Source organism: Triticum aestivum, chromosome 5B (assembly GCF_018294505.1).
Source record: "Triticum aestivum cultivar Chinese Spring chromosome 5B, IWGSC CS RefSeq v2.1, whole genome shotgun sequence".
In the NCBI taxonomy this organism is placed as follows: domain Eukaryota; kingdom Viridiplantae; phylum Streptophyta; class Magnoliopsida; order Poales; family Poaceae; genus Triticum; species Triticum aestivum.
In genome coordinates this window covers 559,199,187-559,223,917 of record NC_057807.1, presented here as the reverse complement: position 1 = coordinate 559,223,917, position 24,731 = coordinate 559,199,187, and the positions used below count along the sequence as shown (strand labels likewise).

The 24,731-nt window shown below is 46.5% G+C and overlaps 2 protein-coding genes and 1 long non-coding RNA gene across 3 annotated transcripts; 1 reads left to right on the top strand and 2 right to left on the bottom strand.

Moving 5' to 3' along the window:
* Positions 1-6,182: 6,182 nt before the first annotated feature.
* Positions 6,183-9,125, bottom strand: LOC123113208 (IQ domain-containing protein IQM6). The gene is made up of 9 exons (XM_044534392.1): positions 8,923-9,125; positions 8,248-8,800; positions 8,065-8,130; positions 7,862-7,950; positions 7,698-7,788; positions 7,470-7,616; positions 7,260-7,352; positions 7,075-7,176; positions 6,183-6,983 (listed from the first exon to the last, which is right to left on the bottom strand). Exons 2-9 carry the CDS (start codon positions 8,764-8,766, stop codon positions 6,474-6,476), a joined length of 1,617 nt encoding a protein of 538 aa, XP_044390327.1. The 5' UTR covers positions 8,767-8,800; positions 8,923-9,125; the 3' UTR covers positions 6,183-6,473.
* Positions 9,126-9,792: 667 nt separating this feature from the next.
* LOC123113207 (uncharacterized) lies at positions 9,793-12,289 on the top strand. The gene is made up of 2 exons (XM_044534390.1): positions 9,793-11,716; positions 11,807-12,289. The coding sequence occupies exons 1-2, from the start codon at positions 11,468-11,470 to the stop codon at positions 12,041-12,043; spliced, it is 486 nt and encodes a 161-aa protein (XP_044390325.1). The 5' UTR covers positions 9,793-11,467; the 3' UTR covers positions 12,044-12,289.
* A 2,580-nt stretch (positions 12,290-14,869) lies between these two features.
* LOC123116923 (uncharacterized) lies at positions 14,870-16,602 on the bottom strand. The gene is made up of 3 exons (XR_006457233.1): positions 16,336-16,602; positions 16,032-16,250; positions 14,870-15,170 (listed from the first exon to the last, which is right to left on the bottom strand). It is a non-coding gene; the product is annotated as an uncharacterized lncRNA (long non-coding RNA).
* Positions 16,603-24,731: the final 8,129 nt, after the last annotated feature.

The following is a 24,731-nucleotide window of genomic DNA, read 5'->3' as shown; positions in this document are numbered from 1 at the left end:
ATAGCAACAAACTCATCCAACACTTCACTTGAGGACAAGGCATGAAAGTCTGGCCTTTGACGGATGACACGGCCTTGTGCTAGGGCATCATGGCCTTGAGAAACTTGCGCTTGATCCAATTGTCATCCGTATCCTTGCTCCCATGATCTCGGAGTGAGATCGCGAGAGTGGTTAATCTCCGGTAAAGCTCACGAGGTTCTTCATCTTCATTCATAGAAAACTCATCAGCTTCATCTTGTACCGCTTCAAAGTTGAAGCATTGAATGCTTGCGATTCCCTTGTAAATGGAAAAAACATGTTGCCATGCTTCCTTGGCCATGGTGAAAGGTCGGAGGTGTGCAATATCTTCGGGAGGAATTGCTTCTTGGAGAATGAAGAGAGCGGACTCGTTGAATTGATGGTCCATGGCTTCTCTAGGAGTGAAGTTGCTTGGGTCGTGCGGGTAGAAACCTTGCTCAATAATTCTCCAAAGATTAGTAGAAGTATGATTTAAATGATGTTTAAAGCGATACACCCAAGAAGCAAAATCCTCATTTTTCACAAGCTTAGGAGGAGGACCAATATGATTCATATGAGTGGAGGGAACCGTTCCTCCATAAGTAAGTAGAGGTTCAACATGGGCAAAGATGCCACTCCCGCTTCTACCACTAGGGATACGAGCTTGCTCACTACTAGCTTTCCCCTTTATGGAGTTAGCATCCGTCACCTTGTTAGCGGGTTCAATCACTTCCAACGGTTCAGTGGATAATTTAAGCCCATCAACAAACTCCTTGAACATGCCTTCAACCTTGTCCGTCATGGAGGTTTTCAATGTGTCCATAGCCACATTGGACTCCTCACGAGAGATCGAGGATCCCCCATCGGCCATGGACAGAGTGGGATTCGCACCGGGGTGATCTCCACCTCGTCCGTGGTGTCAACTATACTCTTCGGATGGCAAAGTCCTTAGTAAAGAGACGAGGCTCTGATACCAACTTAAAGGATCGATATGGTTGACTAGAGGGGGGGTGAATAGGCAACCAACAATTTTTAGCTTTTCTTGACCAAATTAAACTTAGCAACAAAGTAGGTTGTCTAGATGTGCAACTAGGTGAACAACCTATATGATGCAACGACAACAAGCACACAAGCAAGCAAAGGATACAACACAATATAAGCTTGCACAAGTAAAGGTGAGATATAACCAAGAGTGGAGTCGGTGGAGATGAGGATGTGTTACCGAAGTTCCTTCCCTTTGAGAGGAAGTATGTCTCCGTTGGAGCGGTGTGGAGGCACAATGCTCCCCAAGAAGCCACTAGGGCCATCGTATTCTCCTCACGCCCTCACACAATGCAAGATGTCGTGATTCCACTATTGGTGCCCTTGAAGGCGGCAACCGAACCTTTACAAATAAGGTTGGAGCTATCTCCACAACTTAATTGGAGGCTCCCAACGACACCATGAAGCTTCACCATACTGGAATATGGCTCCGCGGTGACCTCAACCATCTAGGGTGCTCAAACACCCAAGAGTAACAAGATCCGCAAGGGATTAGTGGGGGAATCAAATTTCTCTTGGTGGAAGTGTAGATCGGGGCCTTCTCAACCAATCCCTAGAAAATCAACAAGTTTGATTGGCTAGGGAGAGAGATCGGGCGAAAATGGACCTTTGAGCAACAATGGAGCTTGGGGAGGGAAGAGGTGGTCTACTTGGGGAAGAAGACCCCTTTTATGTAGTGGTGGAAAAGATCCATCCGTTACCCACTTATTCAGCCTGCGACGTGCGGTACTACCGCTAGACCGTGCGGTACTACCGCTCGCGCGGCAGAGACCAGACGAGGCCCTATTGCGTATAACAACGAGCGGTAGAACCGCCGGAGTGGTAGAACCGCCGGAGCGGTACTACCGCGTGCCCTTGCGGTACTACCGCAAGGTAGGGTTCAACTGGGCTGGGAAGGCACGGACTAATAAAATTACATCTGTGGCCACTTCCGCTGAGTTTTGGTTTGTGCGAAAATCCGGCACGGTACTACCGTTCCCAGGGAGCGGTACTACCATGTAGGGCACGGAAGTAAAAAAATTACTTCCGCACCTACTTCCATGCATGCCAGCGTTCTGGGCTAGAGGCCACTGTACTACCGCTCGAGAGGAGTGGTACTACCGCACAACGTGGTACTACCGCTTCCCTTGGCGGTACTACTACTCCCTTGAGCAGTTCTACTGCACGCCACAGAAACTATAGCACTTGGAGGCCTTCATCTTCGCATAGACAAGGATAAACGACCGGTGCTCCAATGAAGCGAAGGAAAGTTGGTGCAAAGGAACAGATGTGTACGTGTTGATTCCACCCTAACCTTTCCGAAGCGGACCCCCTCTTAATAGTACGACTTTCCTACGACTCAAATCCACCGAAAAGAAACGTAGAAAACCGCCATCTTCGATAGGCTCTGAGGGGCACCGAATCGTCTTGTGCCTAGACATGAGATCTCTGAAATGCTCAATGCACACGATTAGTCCGCAAATGCATTGTCATCAATCACCAAAACACATAGGGAGAAATATGCCCTTACAGATCATCTGTTTTTTAGATGCTCAGCTGCTAAACTCCTGTCGAGCTTGATTAAATGTTCATTTAATCTAAAAACATCTCCTAAAGGGATAGATGATTGTCTAGGACCTTGTGTCAGAAGCTTTGTTGATAGAGAGAAAAAACTAGTGCTAGTTGGAATCTCTGCTATCATGTGGGCAATCTGGAAATGTAGAAATGATATTACTTTTCGAGATAGAAAGATCAATGATCCCATGACTCCAAACTAACATGCAATTGGTTGGTGGATTGGACTTCTTTGTAGGGGGGAAAACAGAGCAAAACCTTCTGATGCTGGGGGCAAGGCTAATCGAGCGAGTAACAAGTGAGGTCTACAAGGCTTCGTAGGGATGGAGAGCTGGGGTGCTGCGGCTGACAGACTAAGGGCTGACGTCGTCCACCTGAAGATTATCTTTTCTTCTCTGTTGAGGCTGCGACCTCTTGACCTCTTGCCGCATGTGGCCCAGTTCATTGCTGAAGTTGCTTGTTACTTGGTATGTCTTGAACTGCTTAGCTTTTGGTAGTTTGTAGTTTGCTTTTAGATCTAGGAAGTACTGGTACTCAAACCTGGTTTCGTGCGTTGGTTTCGTTAATGAAATCGGAGGGGAGTTCTTCCTCTTTTGCTCAAAAATAGAAACAACCAGCAGGCAACCTCGGCATACGGTGACGGAACCTTTAATCCTTCTACGGCAGGGAATGAACTTTACTTTGGAGTGTTCCTCAGAAATGCATTTTCTAGACATTCTGTATTCATTCAAGCGGCGACCTCAAATGTGTTTTCAGTTTTGCAAGTAGAAGCTATGGGTTTACTTCTTGGTGGTTCGGCTATCAAGCAGGGGTGGAGCCAGAAATTTTGTGAAGCCTGGGCAAGTTTTATCCTAAGTGTATAATATAAAAATTAAAATCGGGTATTCGGATCAAGTCTTTTTTTGCATGATACCGATTTTTCCGGTAGGCACTAGAAGAACTGTTTTTAGGAAGAAAAAAAACTCAAAAATTCGGCATTTTCACTTGAAAGCATTTAAATGAGTTTTGAGTTCAAATACTTCCACCGACAATCCTTTCCCTAATGTGCGGGTATGAGTCCTCCCTAACCCATCGTGGCCATAATTTTTTTAAGGCGGCTGCTACAAATCAGCCAGATGATTTCTTAGAGAAATCATTCGCCTGTTCAGTTGTCCGATCAGCGTGCAAGGGGTCGTTGGATCACAGGCAGGCAATAATGAGCGTGACAGCTTCAGTGCAACGCCAATGCAGCCCCCGCGGAGCTCCAACCAAGCATGGACAGGGTCCAGTGAGCTCCATTGCAACCCGATGGAGCTCCAATGCAGCACGACCGCTCCGGCGGAGCTCCATTGCAACTTCGGCGAGCTCCAATGCAGCACCAAGGCTCCGACGAAGCTCCATTGCAACTCCGGCCAAGCTCCATTGCAGCCCCAACGAAGCTTCAACGATCTCCGTGGTGCTTCACTGCAGCTCCGGCGCACTTCATTGCAGCTTTGCCATGCTTCATTGCAGCTCCGGCGGCGCTTCATTGCAGCCCCGGTGGAGCTTCGACGACCCGGAGAGCGCTCCATTGCAGCTCCGCAGCCAGCGACTTGCAGCAACCAGCAGCACCGCCCCCGACGTTGCACCGCAACACTGTGGCCATGGACGAGTTGCTGCGTCGCAGCACCGACGGGTCGTCGACGAGCGGCCGCCCACCCCTGCGTGTTGCGTCGCCCCCTCGGGGTTGCAGCACCGCGGCAGTGGCACGTGGCGGAGATGCGGGGGGAGGGAGTCGTCGGTCGCTTCCTAGTTCGCCGCACCTGGGCGGGGTTGCCGGCGTCCCCCATGGGAGCCTCTCTCCTTTCTCGCTTGTGACGACAGAGAGATGGGGGAAAGGCGAAAAGCAATGGGGAAGAACGTGTGGAGAAGATTGGGTTCGAAGAGATAAGGCCGGCTGAGGAGCGGTGGATGGGCCCAGAAGACACGTGTCCAGCAGCGCACGCGGCTTACGTTTGTCTGTTTTCATCCGGCTGAAAACAAACGTTTTCCCTTTTTTAAACACTACTAATAAAATTAAAAATCAAGCTTGCGAGACATAGTCGATCTTGTTACATCGAAAACACTTCCACCATGCTAGGAGCTATTTTGTGTTAAATTATGCATGCGGCTTCTATTCCACACTATGTGAGCGTGTAAGAAAAAAATTCTAGGTCCGACAAAATATCCGGTCGGTTTCTAAAAATTCCAACCGGTAAAAAAACCTTGATTCAGGTATGCAACATATAAAATAGTACCAAAATCCCAAACCACAATCTACATTAATAATGAAGTAGTCATACAAATTTAATTTATAGCGAGGTACTCAAAATTTAAACCCCCAGTAAGTCTGTCGAACACCCCACGCTGTGACCTCAAAATTTCAACTGACAAATAAGTCTGTCGAACAGTCGAACAGGCAGATCGTGGCGAGGTGGAGCGATGGACCAATCATGGTCCTTTTTGTTTTTTTCTTAAGAAAAGATCACGGTCCTGCTAATCCCAAACAGGCTGCTTGCTAGGCCGGCAGGCCAGTGGGCCTACTTCTCATCTGAGTACCAGCCCAGCTGGCCGGGTAAACAGGCTGCTTGCTATAACCAGCCCAGCTGGCCGGGTAAAACACGATTGCGTTGACGATCTTTCCTTTGATCTAAGGAGGCCATCGTAGCTGGCGCGTCCTAGCGAGCCCGGGCAACTGCCCAGGGTCGCCGGGCGCTGGCTCCGCCACTGCTATCAAGGCATTGGGATGGAGCTCTGTTTCTTTCAGAAAGGTCAATGTTGTGGAAGGAAGAAACTTATTCCCCAACCCAGGGCATTGAAGAAACTTAGGGCCTGTTCGGCAGCTCCCCAACTCCAATAAATCCAATAAATCCACAAATCCAGCTTTGTTTTTCAATCGCCAGCTTCCGGCGCGAGCTCTAGCGCTCAGAAATTCGTTCGGCCCCTCGCTCCAGCTTCTCGTACGTGTTAGCAGGCCAACCTGGCTGGGTGGGCTGGAGCCCAGCCGGCTCAACAGGTAAGGTGGCCTTAGGCCCAGGCAAACACACGAGAACAAGGGAAATAGAAGTAGCGAACCGGTACGTGGTCCCCTCGATTCACTTCGCGGTGGCAGCTGTTCGTAAATAACGCCAACTTGAGATTCCCGATTTCTGAGATCGCCAAAACCGTCGCTCCGATTTTTTGTACGTGCGTGCCGCTCCGCTCCTGGAAGCCAGCTTCTTGGAGCTGGCAGATTAGCGGAAGCTGGGACCTAGCGAGCTACCGAACAGGCAATTACTTGCCGATTTCTTCAACTTTGCTTCTTGCCTCAACTCCTACAAGGTCTCTCACATTCCTCGGACCCAAAATCTCCTTGCTCATTCCCTGGCCAAAAAAGGCTTTCTTATGTAGATTTTCCACTAGATGCTCTTTCCTATGCAGCAAAGCTTGCAGATGTAATATCAGAATGGCCTTTGAAGCCATTTCCTTTCCTTCGGGAAAGCTACTCTCTGCACACTGTTTGGCATGTTAACTTACTAAAATTTAACCCTCTTTAAGGGCAACAATTTGGCAAAATTAAGAATCTATCACAATTTTGAAGCGCCATTGGAACATGAGGCGAACACATATGCTTATTATTTCATTGAGTCGCTGTTCTCATCAATGATAAAAGAATGAAAGAATTTTCATGTAGGTCCGCTTATCTATGTAAAGCAGCTGTAATATACGCCAACTAAACAATGTACTTCCTCTGTAAACATACATAAGACGTCTACACTACCGCATCTACATCTACGCAGGCAGTATGTATGTTACTTTATTTTTCCTATCACACACATCTGCATGCATTTCCAGTTGACTGACTGGGGACGCTTCAGGCAGCTGCAACTGCAACTCTCCTCATTTCACCTCTCATCTGCAACCAGTCCATGCTGCAGAGGCGACCGAAACGCTCCCCTCGGCGTGGACGTCTCATTCTCACACCCCCTTGTCACAGTCACGATGCTGTTGAAGCTTCGCCTCAGCGGCGAGGCGAACCGGGTGCACGCAGGCCCGGCGGCGCACCGCGGCGACAGGTTCATCTGCTCCAGCGCGTGCGCCTGGAGCTCCGAAGGGTAGTCGCGCACGCACCCGATCCGAGGGCCTGCCCCGGTCGTCCACTTGAAGGACAACTGCTTGCCGAGCTGGTACGATTTCATGTCCTTCTTGGAGTTGATCCTCTGAAGGATCTTCTCGCGCGCCACCACCGGTTCCTCGCGTTTTTCTGTCTCTGTAGATGTCGTTTGAACGACCTGAGCTGTCTGAAGAGAGCCGGTTTCTTCAGGTGCAGCAGGGCCATCTTCAGATTTGTCGTTCTCCGAAGCGATCCTCTTGAGGCTGCCCCAGAATTCCTCGTCCTCCTCTGCTGGGCTCATCTGCAGCAATTTGAAACATGTAGTAAGACCACTGTGCTACAATGTATGATGTCGTCTAATTTTTGTTTGAATCGTATTGTAGGATGCTTACCTTCACGTCAGTGAGATCAACCAAGTTGTCATTGAGGAAGCTTTTGAACTCCTGGAAGTTCTCCTCTGTAGGGCGGTAGTGACCACTGTGAGGCCAAATAGCCTGTCAACAGTGAAGTTCAGAATGGTGTCAGCACGTTGCCTGATAAAACTGGATGTAAAAGCAGATAAGAATTGCTTGCATACCTTGAGGGTTCCATTTTCAGCAACCAGTCTCCCAGCAGCCGAAGTAGCTCCCCCAGCAAGAAAGCTAGAATGCTGAAATTTACCTTTCTTCTTCTGCAATTCACAATGGCAAGATTCATATCACACACTGAACTGATATTTCTACAGTTGATTATATTAGGGCTGACCGCCTACAGGATGGCATGTGCATAACTGCATATTCATATTTACCTGACCAACATACAAGGTCTTAGCTGTGCTAAGAACAAAGATCCACTTTGCATCTCTCGGACCGAAGGACGTGTCGATTATTTGCCGGCTCTTCTTGTACAAGAACTTGCTGTCCTCAATTACAACCTCATAGTCCTCTCTTTCCTTCTGCACAGTTTTTATACAATCTGTTAGCCACCCTATATCAGTTGCTATAACTCCTGCTCAATGATTGTAAACACTACTTACCGGGCCGAGGTACTTGATGCACTGGCTCAGAAGCTTGGACCGGGAGCACTTGCCTTCAAGATTGATCTCTTTGCCTTCTCCAACATCAAGCCTGAGTAGCGAGGATCATAAGTGCACATCCCATTCGTTGGCTGAAATGTGTCTAGTCTAGTGAGCTAACTTACCAGTAGAAGAAAGGCTGCTTGCTTTCGCTGTGGAGCCAGCAATCATAGTAGTAGTGCAGGTTGTGGCCGTAGCGGTGGCGCGGGTCAATCTGCATTAACAATTTGAGTAGAAACCAACATCAGCTCATTGCGCAGTAAATAAAACATAACAAGAACCTGAACAAATCGCAGCATATGGAGAGAAAAAATGACGAGACACTCACCGCTTCGAGCCAATGCTGCAATGCGAGTTTCTGCGCCTTGTCATCCTTGGACAGTCCCTTTCCAACCTGAAGAAAAGGAAAACACGCCCAAATTTGACAAAATATTCAGCCCAGTTTGCCGATTTCAGATGAGGCAGCTGACCCAGATTTGTTTGAGATGCGAAATATGTTGTACTGTACTACCTTGGCAGCTCGGGATCTGGCCCTGGACCATTTGGACACGGCCGTCTCCTGCTTCTCGATGTCGAAGAAGGAGACGGAGCTGCGGTTGAGGAGCGCGAAGTCCAGCAGCTTCCACCAGCTCTGCTCCACCAGCACGGCGCAGTCGGCGAGCTGCCGCCGCGTGCGGAAGCTCTTGTACACCTTCTGCAGCCTGAGCGCCGCAGCATCGTGCCTCGGGCTCTCCGCCCCCGCCCTCAGCCTGGCGAGCTCCCGCGGCGCAAGCGGCGGCGGCGCCTCGGCCTCGTCCTCGGCGCCGGCAATGTCGCCGGCTGTCCTGATGGAGATCTCGGTCTCCAGCTGGAGAGAGCCCGGGCTGTCGTCCAGCTGCTGCTCCCTCTTGAAGCTGAGCGACCCCTGTATGAGCAGCTTCCCGGAGCCCAAGGCCCTGAGGACCGTCGGCTCCCCGCCGTCCGCCGGCGCGAGGGCGCCTTCCTCCATCGGGTCATAGTCATCCGCGGGGCAGGAGAACATGACCCCCATTGTAGATTTCTAGTGACCTTGATCCTCACACAAACTGGAAGAAACAGCACCAAAATCAAGCCATTGCTTCAGGTTCCAATCCAATCATCGGTGCTAAGCTAAACAAGAAGAAACGGCAAGAAAACATTGCTGCAAAATCATGGAGAACACTCTCACCTCCAACAAGAACGTGTGTGCTGCCTGAATGTTTGCTGTTGTCCGGCTGTTTGCCCGCTGCTCTCCTGTAAACAAAGCACCGACTGGTGGTGGTTTGGTAGCTAGTTGTCAGTCGAGGGGAGCTAATTATCCGATATGAATGTGTGTGCCAGTGTGAGACAACGGCAATATGTAGGGGTGGAGAAGGAGACGGTGGCGGTGGCGGTGTAGATAGGGACTTCATTTTTCCATTCCACGTGCTCCGACCGAATCGCAGAGGCGCTAGCCTGTCCTGGCAGCTGTCCGCCGGGAATAGCGTGTATCAAAACCAGCGATGCTCTCCCCGTATCTGCAGCTTCCTCCTGTTTTCTTCTCCATCCGTACCGTACCCAGGCACGGAGTTTTGTATCCGTATAAGCGCTTGTTTCAGCTACCCAAACTCGGACGTGTATTTTTCCTAACGCATTGCGCGCATAACTCGTATCTCAACCGCACATCAACCGTGCTGTCAAATCAACCAGGCCCACCACATTGTCAGCTTTGCATGGTATCCCGGCGTCCCACGATTTTTTGGGAGGTAATAGCACCCCCTAACTTGCATCCAATGTGATGATTTAGTCTCAAAGTTGCAAAACTTGACCAAATCATACCCTAACTTGCACCTCTTGTGATGATTTAGTCCCAGGCCAATCACAGCTCGCCAATTGGCTGCCAAGTGGCTGGACCGGTCAGTGCATGCAGTTTTGCAGAAAACCCCCTGCCGTTTCCAATTATCAACCGCGGTCACCCCCCACATGAATTAAATCTGTCGACGGCGCCCCCACCGCCACAGCTGCGGACGCGGACGCCACGCTCGGCGAGCTCGCCTCCAACCTCTGACGCGTACGCCGACGCCACGATGCGCTGCTCACGCAGCAGTTCCCGGTCCGCCCCAGATCCCAGGCCCATGCCTTCGACCGCGTCATGGCCATCAAGCTGTTGGAGGAGCACCTCATCCCGCGCTGCGTCGAGTGCCTCGCCAGAGGCAAGGCCCCCATCCCCGGCAAGACCCCCGACTCCTCCACCTCCTAGCGGGACAGCAGCCCCGACAGGGACGACCCGGACCCGGTCGCGGCCGCCACCGAGGCCCTCGCCAAGGTCGACCTCTCCGTCGACCCGGACACCACCGCCACCGCCAAGTCCGGCTCCAGCAAGCCCCGTCGGGCAGCCAGAGGCGGCGGCGGTGACGTGGGCAAGTCGCTCGACTACCTGTACCGTGCGTGCAGGATCGCTCGCCGTGAAGCACATCGACATCACCGTCTTCGTCCTCTCCCTCTTCATGGAGCCCAAGAAGCTCGCCAGCCTCGCCGAGTGACGCGTACGTGAGTCATCTTGCTCTGTTATGTTTCTAGCCATTGAGGATTTACTGCTAGTAGTGCGTAGTGGTTTGGATGAGTGATTTGGGTAGTCGTTTAGTTCAATAGAGGTTCAGATGAGAGATGAGCACTGTGTTCTGTACTTCTGATTGCATTATGTGGCACCGAATGGTTGTTGCCTAGCTTGTCCAGTACGACTTGGATGAATTTTTGTGCGAATTTGATTGATCTTCTTGTGCTCTGTTCCAACTGTTTGTTCAACTTCTGTTGTTGCTTGTGCTAATTTTTTTCCTGCATGCATCAGTTACTGTTTAGATGGCTCAATTCACTTCCAGTTTTTACTCTGAATCATCCTATGCATATAAGGAATGTTGTTCAGTTGTTAGAATTATGTTTGAAAAGCATGAGCGTTTGATGAACAGGACCGGATGCCACAAACTCACTGCAATGATCATTTCGTTCTTCTATTATGATATTCTCCGAAGTACTGCATATTTATGTGTTTTGTCAGTCCCCTGGAGGTCCTGCAGGCGGTGCTGGAGTTGCAGGAGGTGGTCGTGGTGTCCTGCGGGCTAAATTGCTAACTGAATGTCTTTGTCAGTCCCTTTTCGGTTATGGCTCATGAACTTAATTGCAGTGTTCATCTTGTTTCTGATCTGTTAAGATGTGCATGATTGATCGATTGCATGTTCTGTTTTTGCACCGTGGATCATGTAGGACGAATGTCATTCAGATACAGGATCAGCCTTACTGAAAACTCTTTGATATTCTCGCCTTTTCGGTTTTGACTGATGAACTCACCTCGGTTAAATTCTAGCTTATGACAGAAATGTTGGTAGCTGCGCTAAGCTTCAGGATTTTATCAGTACTTAGGATTGATCAACTACAGAACCTGACTAAAGTTACCTTTAATTGTGTCCCATCAAACAGTTTTTGGAGAGTTGGTTGCTGGGCTAAGTTAGTTTCTGTTGGTTGCTAGGCAATTTCCTAGTTGTGTCTGATCAAGCAGTTTTCTAGAGTTGTGCAAATGCAACTTAATGTTGGTCAGGTTCTGTAGAATTATGCACTGATAAACTTGTCATCATACATGGTCTTTATTTATCGTGTTACCACTCTCGTTTAAATGCATTTGTTTTTGAAGACAAGGCAGTGAAAGGAGGTGCAGAGTAACATGTTTCAGACTACATGCATGTTAAGTACACAAGCCCTACATGCATGTTAAGTACACTAGCCTCGGAATAACACCTGGGGTGCTATCATCAGCCGAGACGACTGATGATTCAGTCAGCGACATTGGCAGCAAGGCAAGCCTGCTGCTCTTGTTGAGCTGCTCAGCGAGGACGCCGTCGTCGGTGAACTCCAACCACCTGATGCTTCCCTCCGAGGAGCACCCAGCCGACGGCGGGAGGTGGATGGAGGCTCAGAGGGTGAGGAACGTCCTCCTGAAACTGCTACAGCTGGTGAGCGAGCTCCTGAATTTTATCTCAACTTCAGAGTGTTATTCCCAGAGTAAAAAAAAGCTCATGGCAGAGCCTGTTGGATGGATACAGATGGATCAAAGGTGCAACCGGTGCTTCGACGACATCCAGACGACGGCTTACAAGTTCAGCAGCATGGTGGCGTATCCAGGCGGCGCGCCTCCGCCGCCGCCGTTCGCGCAGCGCGCGCTCCGCGGTGTACCGGAGGCTGAGGAAGCAGACCCTGATCGTGGCGGTGGCGCAGAAGTCCGGCGGCTCCCTGTGCCTGACAGATTTAATTCAAGTGAAGGTGAGTGCGGGTTAAATTAGGAAAAATGGCAGGTTTTTTTTGCAAAACTGCATGCGTAGACTGGGCCAGCCACCTGGCTGCCAAGTGTCGTTCTCTGATTGGCCTGAGACTAAAACATCACATGAGGTGCAAGTTGGGGTATGATTGGGTTACATTTTGCAAGTTTGAGACTAAATTATCACATTGTGTGCAAGTTACGGTACCTGGGTGCTATTACCTCATTTTTTGGCAGAGTGTATATGGAGATGTATTCCATCAGATTCGGCAGGTGGTGGGACCAAGTCTATAGATTCGGCTGTCCTCGTCCTTCACATGCATCTTATCCCTCCCTGCCATCTTTTATGCTTCAGATCTAACCATACTACTCCTTAGTTTATCTGCTAAGTATGGCCTGACAATATTGAATAATGAAAAAGAGCAGTCTTTTTTATAACCGCCTATAATGGTTTATATGGCAGGTATTCAGAACATGCATGATAGTATAAAGTTCTTCGGAGTACCCGAACAAAGTTCTTCAGAGTATGCATCAGAATTAACAAAAGTGTACTCCGAAGTGACCGGGCCAATAGTTCAACAATAAGTGGCGAACGTTCGAGTCTACTGGAGGCCGGTCCGAACTAGTTGTTCGGAGCGGGAGTATGACGTGCCGAACAAAAGTGTTCGGGCAGTCAATCATAGGGCCCGAACGCCTGCACAAGCCCCGATAACCAGGCGGTAACCCCGGTCCTACCAGACGCTGGATCCAACTGGCCGTCCCCTACCTCTCTCGATCCAAGGATCTATTTCTCCTGCCTGCCACTCCATCGTTCCCCTTCCCTCGCCCCTCCATTGTTGCCCTGCCCCTACCCAGTGGAAGTTGCCATGGCAAGATCTGACGAGAAGTAGGCCAGATCTGAAGAAATTGCAGGTTAGCTGTGGCCGCGACGAACCTTACCTTGCCCCCTTACTCGTAATCTGTCCCCCGTCTCCCGTTAGTAACATACAAATCTTGCCATGTTACTCATCCATGGAGCTTCTGTTTGTGCCATCAACTGCTTACTCTGGTTTGCAAAAAAAGAGCATGCATGATGAATACAACGAAAAATCATGTTCGTACTGCTACACAAATTGTTGCCAGTTCTGTTTTGGTGTTCTTGCCATCTTCATAATTGTTTAGTGAAAAAAGGGAGAATGTACTACACTTAGGAGAAAGAAGTAGTAGCCTTACTGTATTGTTGCCATGCGAATGATTGTGGTTTCTATAGATGCAGCTCATTATAAATGTTGGACATGTGTATGATTATGGTTGTTAGCATATAAATGGTGCTGGAAGAACTTGGTAGGGGAAGCAAAAGTTTGAGTTGAACTAGGTGTGGACCGATGGACATTGCCATGCTTGTGATGCTAATGTTGCCATGTACAAGTGTTGATGTTGCCATGTGTGGACAGCTGACAATGCCATGTGTGTGGTCCTAGTATTGCCATGATCTAGTCGACTGTTGCCATGTGTGTGCTGCTAATATTGCCATGTGTGCGCTGCTAATATTGCCATGATATAGTGAATGCTGCCATGTGTGGATAACCGACATTGCCATGTGTGTGCTGCTAAATTTTGACATGTGTGTGCTGCCAACATTGCCATGATCTAGTCAAATGTTGCCACCTGTGTGCTACTAATATTGCCATGGTCTAGCCAATTGTTGCCATGATCTAGTCAAATGTTGCCATGTGTGGACAACTGATGTTGCCATCTGTGTGCTGCTAATATTGCCATGGTCTGGCCAAATGTTGCCATGAGCTAGTCAAATGTTGCCATGTGTGGACAAATGATGTTGCCATCTGTGTGCTGCTAATATTGCCATGGTCTAGCCAAATGTTGCCATGATCTAGTCAAATGTTGGGTTTCCAAAGATTCAAAATGAAAAAACTTATCGATCGATATAACATTAAATTTCTTCATGGTCGAGGCAAGTGCCCCGCCTTCGGCTACATATGGTTGCTATCTCTAAAGTTCTTCGCGTTCGACCATAAGAGGACCTGAACTGAGGATATAAAGTGCATATCGACGGTTATATGGGACATAGTGTCTAGTCATGACAAAATTACAATAATTGTGGGGTTGGTTTCCTGAGATCCGCAATGAGAAAACTTATGGGCGATATAACATTAAAGTTCTTCAATATCGAGTGCAAGAGGCCCACCTTCAAATACATATGGCTTCTATCTCTAAAGTTCTTTGCGGCCGACTATAAGAAGACCGCAACCAAGAATACAAAGTGTGCATCAACGATTATATTTGACGTAGTTTCTCGTGGTGAAAATATCACAATAATTATGGGGTTGGTTTCCAAAGATCCCAAATGAAAAAACTTATCGATCGATATAACATTAAATTTCTTCATGGTCGAGTGCAAGTGCCCCGCCTTCGGCTACATATGGTTGCTATCTCTAAGTTCTTCTCGTTCGACCATAAAAGGACCGGAACTGAGGATATAAAGTGCATATCGACGGTTATATGGGACATACTGTCTAGTGATGACAAAATCACAATAATTGTGGGGTTGGTTTCCCGAGATCCGCAATGAGAAAACTTATGGGCGATATAACATTAAAGTTCTTCAATTTCGAGTGCAAGAGGCCCGTCTTCGAATACATATGGCTACTATCACCTGCAACCTATGAGCTAGACCAGGTAGGATCCCAGATCCTATCACCTGCCTTCAGGTTATCTGCCTAGTAACATTATAAGGAAAAGCTCTTCGTCAAAGACAAAATGAGTGCCGGAAAGGTTATATGAAGTGCTGAAAATATGACTTCAAACAGTAAGGCCTTCATGGTCGAGGACAAGGGACCCACAATCTGGTATATAAAGTGCGCACTAACGTAAATGTTAATATTCTAATAAGGAAATCCAATTAGTGACATCCAAAAAAAATGTATAAGCAGACCATCGAGCAATTCAAAGCGAGTGAACTCCAACACGGAGAGAACTTCACAATAGAAAGGCACTAAGTTTTTGTGGCCTGGAATGCTGCACTTGATACACTTCGGCTTAACGATGAACTCAGACTTCCTATCGTAATTTATCATGGCCTTCTCCAAAGCACTTCGCCTTTCTGGTAATGTGGTACTGCGGTCAGGTCAAGTAAAGGTTCAGAAGTACTTGCTCTGCACAGAACAAAGAATGATGATTTGGTAAGATTAGATAGTGTATTATCATGAGTACATGCTCCCGCAAACCCGTATGTGGTCGGCAAAGGGCTACGAATATTATAAGCATAAATAACAATAGCAACAATTTGCTCGAAAGAAAGACACTTTCAGCAGAAAGCGAAACCCCTCTTACTGTACATGTCAATGCCTATCACTCTGACTTGAGTTCAGATTTAGTTGCTTTGCACTGTTTAAAAACACAATGAGGATTTCAGAAAGATTGGGTTGTGTATCTATAAGTGTTTCGAATACTGTATGCATAGATAGAATTAACATCCACTTAGCCAGAAGCAATTAACCTTTTAGCATCAATAATTGTTCGCACTTAATTTTGACTTACTGTACATGCCAATGCCTACATCAATTTGACTACATAAATGCCCTGAAAATGTAGCAGCAAAATCTGACTGTAACCAAGCGGCGAGTGGTATGATTCCTTGACACAGTTATAAATCTAAATGATGCACTGTTTGCATAAAACATGTTTATGAACACTGATAAGTAAGAACTGGAGATTTTGTAACGTCATCCAACTGGTCCACAGTAACAACAATCTGGTCCAAGTAATCAAACTTTTGACAACCAAAAACTGAAGATTTTTCCAAATTTTCTTACTGCACATGTAATGCCCATGATGCAATGAAAAACTGAACATTTTACATACAACAGCGGCCTATATGGGACATTCATGTATACAAATACTCATGCTTATTTTAAGCTTCCGTTTCAAAAAATGCTTATTTCAAGCTGACAAAACTATGCCTAGTTCATTGAATCTGGCGCAACCCACGGCGGGGCGAACGGATAAGACAGTACCTTTTAGGCCACGGAGATGGAGTGCGCTGCGATTCAGATGAGGGCTCTCTTTGTGGGTGTTGTCAATGGGACATTGGAAAATCTGGCGTGGCGTCAGGAACTTGAGATCTTGAATCTGTAGCACCAAATTCCTCCCCATCTTGGCTTGAGGTAGGAGAATCCTCCTCTAGCTATCCCAGATCTGGGACGCTCTCGGGAAAAGTTGGCTAGGAACAAAAGCTGCCCAATGACACGGAAGATTGAGATTGAAGGATTTTGACGGAGAAGACGATGAAAGAAAGAGAGAAGCTTATGAGAGGAAAACCTGAACAAGGGATCCATGAATGACTCCGCACCAAGATTCATTGGTCAAGCGTGAAGAAATCGGCAGATCCGGCGCGGTCGTGCGGGGACGGGGACGGGGAGCATGGTGGTTCTCGGCGATGTGGCTGCGCCTGCCCGATTGGATTAAAATTTTGAATTGTGTCAAGGTTGGGCGGATGGGTGACGGCCTCACGGGTGTGGGACACGCCTAAGGTTGGGCGGATGGGTCACGGCCTCACGGGTGTGGGACACGCCTAGTATGAGCTACTTGTGGGCGTCGGTAGGTCGCCAAATACGATTTGACTGTATTCGTTCCGTATAGCTCTGGGAAAAACTGGAAACGCCTGATTCGAGTGGGCCATGCGGGGCAGGCTCGCGCGGATCCTCATGCGCACAACCAGTTAGTAATAGCCATATGCCCATATTTGCCCAAACTCCAACTCAAGCACTGAACCACGGCGTGCCGAAAGAACCGAAAAGTTTCCGGTGCTTCCGCTCTCGCTCCGATTTGCCAAGATAATAGGTAGGTTTATGTTTTTTTAACACAATACAGACGCAAGCGCTCATAACACGCGCATACACTCATCCCTATGGACACACACGCACACCCTATCCCTATGAGCGCCTCCGAAAAACTGAGCCGACATATCATCATGAAATTACGAAGTCATCATAGGTTCGTCATCGACGGGAACGTCTCCTCCTACTAAATGTGCATCGCCGAAATCCTGAAATAAATATAGGAATAAATGCGAGCATCAAGATTTGAACCTAGTGGGCTCGGGATACCACAGTCTCTCTAACCATCCACTACTAGAGAAAAGCTTATACACAGACGCTTACTAGTAGCGCAGGTTTATACCCCTCGCTACTACCACTTACTAGTAGCGCGGGTTTTTACCCCTGCTACTCCTAAGTTGATAGTAGTAGCGCGGGTTTTTAACCCTCGCTACTACTAAGCGGTCTCTACCATGCCCCCCGAGACATGCCATAGTAGTAGCGAGGGGTATAAACCCGCGCTACTACTAAGTTGATAGTAGTAGCGCCGTTTTATACCCCTTGCTACTACTAAGTATGAGATAGGTGAAGTCCCCATATCCTCGGCCGAATCCCCATCTCCTCCCTCAAATCCCACCTCTCTTCCGCCACTCTCTCCTCTCTCTTTTCATACATTCTCACATGGACCTCTTGTGTCAAGACCCCGACTCAATGCCACACCGATCTAGCATGTAACACCTCATATCACTTTGCGGCCTCACGCACGGTATTCCCACGGGTGTCGCCTTACCAGGCCCGGGACTGTTTGCGCCTTTTGGCACACGTATATGATAGTGTCGCTAGCATCCATATGACAAGGAGCCCGGGCTGACATGGCTAGTCGTGAACCCAAAGTGGCACTAACTTACAGGGACAGGCATACATGACCCAGCAACGAACGTGTCAGTCATCAGCGAGTGAATCCGGGCTGTAGCAGCTGGGCTAGCAGGACTCCGGTAAACATCGCGTGACATTTCCCCGAAGGGACAGACACAGGAACGAAGAAGGACACATGCCTGCCAGCCTAAGGGTTCCGGAGCAGTAGCAAGCTACCAAGGCTCAGTGGAAGCACTAGGAGACATTTCCCGGTAAGAGAGGCTACCAAGAATAAACAACTAGATAGTCAGATCCCACACATACCAAGCATTTCAATAACATACACACAATATGCTCGATATGGGCAAATACAACATGGCATCACAACATGACTCTACAACTCAAGTATTTATTCAATAGGTTCTGAGGAGCGAGATATTACAATCATGGGTCTCATGACCCAACATTCAGAGCATACAAGTCAAAGCACAAGCGGAAGCTTAACATGTCTGAGTACAGACATCTACAAATGAAAAAGACTGAGAAGCCTGACTAACTACTAGATCCTGCCAAGGGCACAAGATCGTAGCTGAGGTAACAAGATAAACGTCGAAGTCCACGCGGAACTACTAGTGAGACTGAAGTCTCTCTGCAAAAACATAAAATAGCACTAGTAGAAAACAGGGCATTTGTCCCGGTTCGTAAGGGCCTTTAGTAGAACCGGGACTAAAAGGTCGTTACTAATGCCTCCCACCTTTAGTCCCGGTTCTTACACGAACCGGGACAGATGGGCATCCACGTGGCCGCTGCGGGCAGCCCAGGCAGGGGGGCCTTTGATCCCGGTTGGTTACATAAACCGGGACCAAAAGGCTTCCACGCGTCAGCATTTCAGTGGCTGGTGTTTTTGTTTTTTGTTTTGAAGGGGGGGGGGGGTTGGGGGTTTTGGGGGGTTAATTTAGGTGTTTGTGTTAGCTAGCTAATTAATAGAGAGAATTGTCCTCTCTTATCTCCGTGCTTGGTCGACGCTACGTACTATATATATACGTATACAGAGGACTAGACACTCTAGCTAGCTAGTAAGCAAATGAAGGAAACAGAAGATCGTCATGAACATATGCATACAGAGAGAAGTGATATCGACCACCTCTCCTTCTCTGAGAGATTGGTCGAACAACAAGTTCTTGTATATCTATCCGACGCTACTGGCTACATATATACAATATAATTATCTCTTACAATATAATCTCCTAATTCCAAACAAACTAAGGGTCCATATGGTATTCTCCGTCTTTAGCGATCACATGGTCAAGAAAGAATGCCGCCAATTCCTCTTGAATTGCTCGCATATGATCTGGTGGTAGTAGTTCATCCCGCATCTGAAACATCTAATTTGAAGAAGGGGGTCAATACATATATATATGAATAAATGAAACTGAACACAAATGATGATAATAAAATAAAATTGTGAATATTATTGTTTACGCACTTCATATTGTTTGTCAGAGTAGCCCCGCTCACAGGTCGTGTGGCGGATGGACTCGCAAATGTAGTATCCACAGTAATCATTCCCTTGTTCCTGCCACAACCACTTTACAAGGAATAGAGGTCAAATAAACTGATAATTAGCAAGCATGATAAATGGTATTGATGAAACTAGCACTTGAATCACTAGGAGATGCATGGAACATGCTACTATAGTACTTACTTTCGGGTATCTAAATTGCAGCTTCTTCGGCAGTCCCAGAGTTTTTGAGGTGAATTTTTCCCAAACCCTGCCAGACAAAGAAAACAATTACTTGATATCACGAAAGAACAAAGTTGCCGGTATGGTACGATAATGATCGGTTTAACTTACTTCTCTAGAATTTCAGTCAAGTCCGCATACTCCGTGGGATCTTTTCGTCTCGAGTCTAAGACGGTTACTTGTCCCTGCTCAAGCTTAATCTCTAGCAGAATATAGTGGAACCTGCGCAAGCATGCATAACTCATCAATTACATTACTACAACCTCGACTAATAAGGGATGCACAAGACAGTAACACTCACTTGACTTCGCAAGGGAAGAGTATTATAGCTTTGTTTTGATTTAATAGAAACGATTGTAGCAGCTTGGCCTCGGTATATTTGGCATGAGATTTAACCATAAATACATCTATGAGATTTGTGTTAATGAACCCAATATCACCGACTTGTCTTTTCTTCAATTCAGCGATCTTCAATCTGCATAATTAATAGGGACAATTCCAGTTCTGCCCCTAACTCGAACCCACTACTCAGTTTTGCCCCTAATTTTCAGGTATGCTCAGTTTTGCCCCTCCGCCGTTAGTGTCACTTATAGAAATGCCCTTTTGCGCCATTACCGTCCGGTCAAAGTACTTTGACCATCTAGAAAAAAATAGCAAAAAAATCAAAAAATATGAAATTTGGTGGGATCGAAGATAGTCATGTCCGCAAGGCGCGTGCACATTTTTGTGTTGGTTGGACACTCCGGGAGCTCGTGGCAAAGGAAAACAAAAATAATTTATGCCTATGAACAGTAAATTTGAAAAAATAGCAAAAAAGTTCAAAAAAAATTGAATTTATTTGGCATCAAAGAGGCTTGAGTGCACAAGGTGCTTGCAAGTTTTGGTGATCAAATGACGTACGGGGCGCTCTAGAGAAAAAAAACAAAATGGTGAATTTTTTCAAAGTTTTTTTGAGCTAAAATTTGTTTTTTTCTCCACGAGCTCCTACAATGTCCAAACACAACAAAAACGTGCACACATCTTGCGCACCTGAATATCTTCAGTCCCACGAAATTTCATATTTTTTTTTATTTTTTTTCTATTTTTTTGAATTTACTGCTCGCATGTGTACAAAATTTATGTTTTCCTTTGACACGAGCTCCCAGAGTGTCCGAATGACATGAAAATGTGCACGCGCCTTGCGGACATGACTATCTTCTATCCCACCAAATTTCATATTTTTTTGATTTTTTTGCTATTTTTTCAGGACGGTCAAAGACCTTTGACCGGACGGTAACGGCAGAGAAGGGCATTTCTATAAGTGAAACTAACAGCGAAGGGGCAAAACTGAGCATACCTAAAACTTAGGGGCAAAACTGAGTAGTGGGTTCGAGTTAGGGGCATAGATGTAAATGTCCCTAATTAATATAGTGAGGATAATTAAAAATACATGCAATGAAAGAGCTGACCTATATATAGAGACTTAATTAATGACAGAAGTAGTACTACTTACAGGCAGTAGCAAGTGACCATTAATTTATCGAGGGCCTGTAGATTGAAAAATGCGAAGAACTCCTCAAATGGAACATTCAACTGTTCAATTCCAACGAGGTCATGCTCCTCTCTAACTCTCAGCGTCAAAATATGAAGGAAATATACCCTAGAGGCAATAATAAAGTTATTATTTATTTCATGATAAATGTTTATTATTCATGCTAGAATTGTATTAACCGGAAACATAATACATGTGTGAATACATAGACAAACATAGTGTCACTAGTATGCCTCTACTTGACTAGCTCGTGAATCAAAGATGGTTAAGTTTCCTAGCCATAGACATGAGTTGTCATTTGATTAACGGGATCACATCATTAGGAGAATGATGTGATTGACTTGACCCATTCCGTTACCTTAGCACTTGATCGTTTAGTATGTTGCTATTGCTTTCTTCATGACTTATACATGTTCCTGTAACTATGAGATTATGCAACTCCCGTTTATAGGAGGAACACTTTGGGTGCTACCAAACGTCACAACGTAACTGGGTGATTATAAAGGAGTACTACAGGTGTCTCCAATGGTACATGTTGGGTTGGCGTATTTCAAGATTAGGTTTTGTCACTCCGATTGTCGGAGAGGTATCTCTGGGCCCTCTCGGTAATGCACATCACTATAAGCCTTGCAAGCAATGTAGCTAATGAGTTAGTTACGGAATGATGCATTACGTAACGAGTAAAGAGACTTGCCGGTAACGAGATTGAACTAGGTATTGGATACCGACGATCGAATCTCGGGCAAGTAACATACCGATGACAAAGGGAATAACGTATGTTGTTATGCGGTTTGACCGATAAAGATCTTCGTAGAATATGTAGGACCCAATATGGGCATCCAGGTTCCGCTATTGGTTATTGACTGAGAATAGTTCTAGTTCATGTCTACATAGTTCTCGAACCCGTAGGGTCCGCACGCTTAACGTTACGATGACAGTTATATTATGAGTTTTATGAGTTTTGATGTACCGAAGGAGTTCAGAGTCCCAGATGAGATCGGGGACATGACGAGGAGTCTCGAAATGGTCGAGACATAAAGATCGATATATTGGACGACTATATTCGGAGTTCGAAAAGGTTCCGAGTGATTCGGGTATTTTTCGGAGTACCGAGTCGAGACAAGTTGATCTACGGATCGTTCCTTAGCCGTGTGCGGTGCCCCCCTCCACCATATTACACCTCGGTCATATCGTCGCGGAGTTTAGGCGAAGCCCTGCGCCGGTAGAACATCATCATCGTCACCATGTTGTCGTGCTGACGGAACTCATCCCCGAAGCTTTGATGGATCGGAGCCCGGGGATCGTCATCGAGCTGAACGTGTGCTGAACTCGGAGGTGCCGTACGTTCGGTACTTGGATCGGTCGGATCGTGAAGACGTACGACTACATCAACCGCGTTGTCATAACGCTTCCGCTTTCGGTCTACGAGGGTACGTGGACAAACACTCTCCCCTCTCGTTGCTATGTCATCACCATGATCTTGCGTGTGCGTAGGAATTTTTTTTGAAATTACTACGTTCCCCAACAGTGGTATGAGAGCCAGATTTTATGCGTAGATGTCATATGCACGAGTAGAACATAAGTGAGTTGTGGGCGATACAAGTCATACTGCTTACCAGCATGTCATACTTTAGTTCGGCGGTATTGTGAGATGAAGCAGCCCGGACCGACATTACGCATACGCTTATGCGAGACTGGTTTCACCATTACGAGCACTCGTGCTTAAAGGTGGCTGGCGGGTGTCTGTCTCTCTCACTTTAGCTGAATCAAGTGTGGCTACGCCCAGTCCTTGCGAAGGTTAAAACAACACTAACTTGACGAACTATTGTTGTGGTTTTGATGCGTAGGTAAGAACGGTTCTTGCTAAGCCCGTAGCAGCCACGTAAAATTTGCAACAACAAAGTAGAGGACGTCTAACTTGTTTTTGCAGGGCATGTTGTGATGTGATATGGTCAAGACGTGATGCTATATTTTATTGTATGAGATGATCATGTTTTATAACCGAAGTTATCGGCAACTGGCAGGAGCCATATGGTTGTCGCTTTATTGTATGAAATGCAAATGCCCTGTAATTGCTTTACTTTATCACTAAGCGGTAGCGATAGTCGTAGAAGCAATAGATGGCGTAACGACAACGATGCTACGATGGAGATCAAGGTGTCGCACCGGTGATGATGGTGATCACGATGGTGCCTTGAAGATGGAGATCACAAGCACAAGATGATGATGGCCATATCATATCACTTATATTGATTGGATGTGATGTTTATCCTTTATGCATCTTATCTTGCTTTGATTAACGGTAGCATTTTAAGATGATCTCTCACTAATTATCAAGAAGTGTTCTCCCTGAGTATGCACCGTTGCGAAAGTTCTTCGTGCTGAGACACCACGTGATAGGCTCTACGTTCAAATATAACGGGTGCAAAACAGTTGCACACGCGGAATACTCAGGTTAAACTTGACGAGCCTAGCATATACAGATATGGCCTCGGAACACGGAGACCGAAAGGTCGAGCGTGAATCATATAGTAGATATGATCAACATATTGATGTTCACCATTGAAACTACTCCATCTCACGTGATGATCGGACATGGTTTAGTTGATTTGGATCACGTGATCACTTAGATGACTAGAGAGATGTTTGTCTAAGTGGGAGTTCTTAAGTAATATGATTAATTGAACTTAAATTTATCATGAACTTAGTCCTGGTAGTATTTTTCAAATTATGTTGTAGATCAATAGCTTGCGTTGTTGCTTTCATATGTTTATTTTGATATGTTCCTAGAGAAAATTGTGTTGAAAGATGTTAATAGCAATGATGCGGATTGGATCCGTGATCTGAGGTTTATCCTCATTGCTGCACAGAAGAATTATGTCCTTAATGCACCGCTAGGTGACAGACCTATTGCAGGAGCAGATGCAGACGTTATGAACGTTTGGCTAGCTCAATATGATGACTACTTGATAGTTTAGTGCACCATGCTTAACGGCTTAGAATCGGGACTTCAAAGACGATTTGAACGTCATGGACCATATAAGATGTTCCAAGAGTTGAAGTTAATATTTCAAGCAAATACCCGAGTTGAGAGATATAAAGTCTCCAACAAGTTCTATGGCTAAAAGATGGAGGAGAATCGCTCAACTAGTGAGCATGTGCTCAGATTGTCTGGGTACTACAATCACTTGAATCAAGTGGGAGTTAATCTTCCAGATAAGATAGTGATTGAAAGAGTTCTCTAGTCACCATCACCAAGTTAGTAGAACTTCGTGATGAACTATAGTATGCAAGGGATGATGAAAATGATTCCCGAGCTCTTCGTGATGTTGAAATCGACGAAGGTAGAAATCAAGAAAGAACATCAAGTGTTGATGATTGACAAGATCACTAGTTTCAAGAAAAGGGCAAAGGGAAAGAAAGGGAACTTCAAGTAGAATGACAAGCAAGTTGTCACTCCCGTGAAGAAGACCAAAGCTGGACCAAAGCCTGAAACTGAGTGCTTACACTGCAAAGGAAATGGTCACTGGAAGCGGAAATGCCCTGAATATTTGGTGGATAAGAAGGATGGCAAAGTGAACAGGGGTATATTTGATATACAGGTTATTGATGTATGCCTTACTAGTGTTTATAGTAGCCCCTGAGTATTTGCACTTGTTCAGTTACTAATATTAGTAACTCGAAACAGGAGTTACAGAATAAATAGAGACTAGTTGAAGGGGAAGTGACAATGAGTGTTGGAAGTGGTTCCAAGATTGATATGATCATC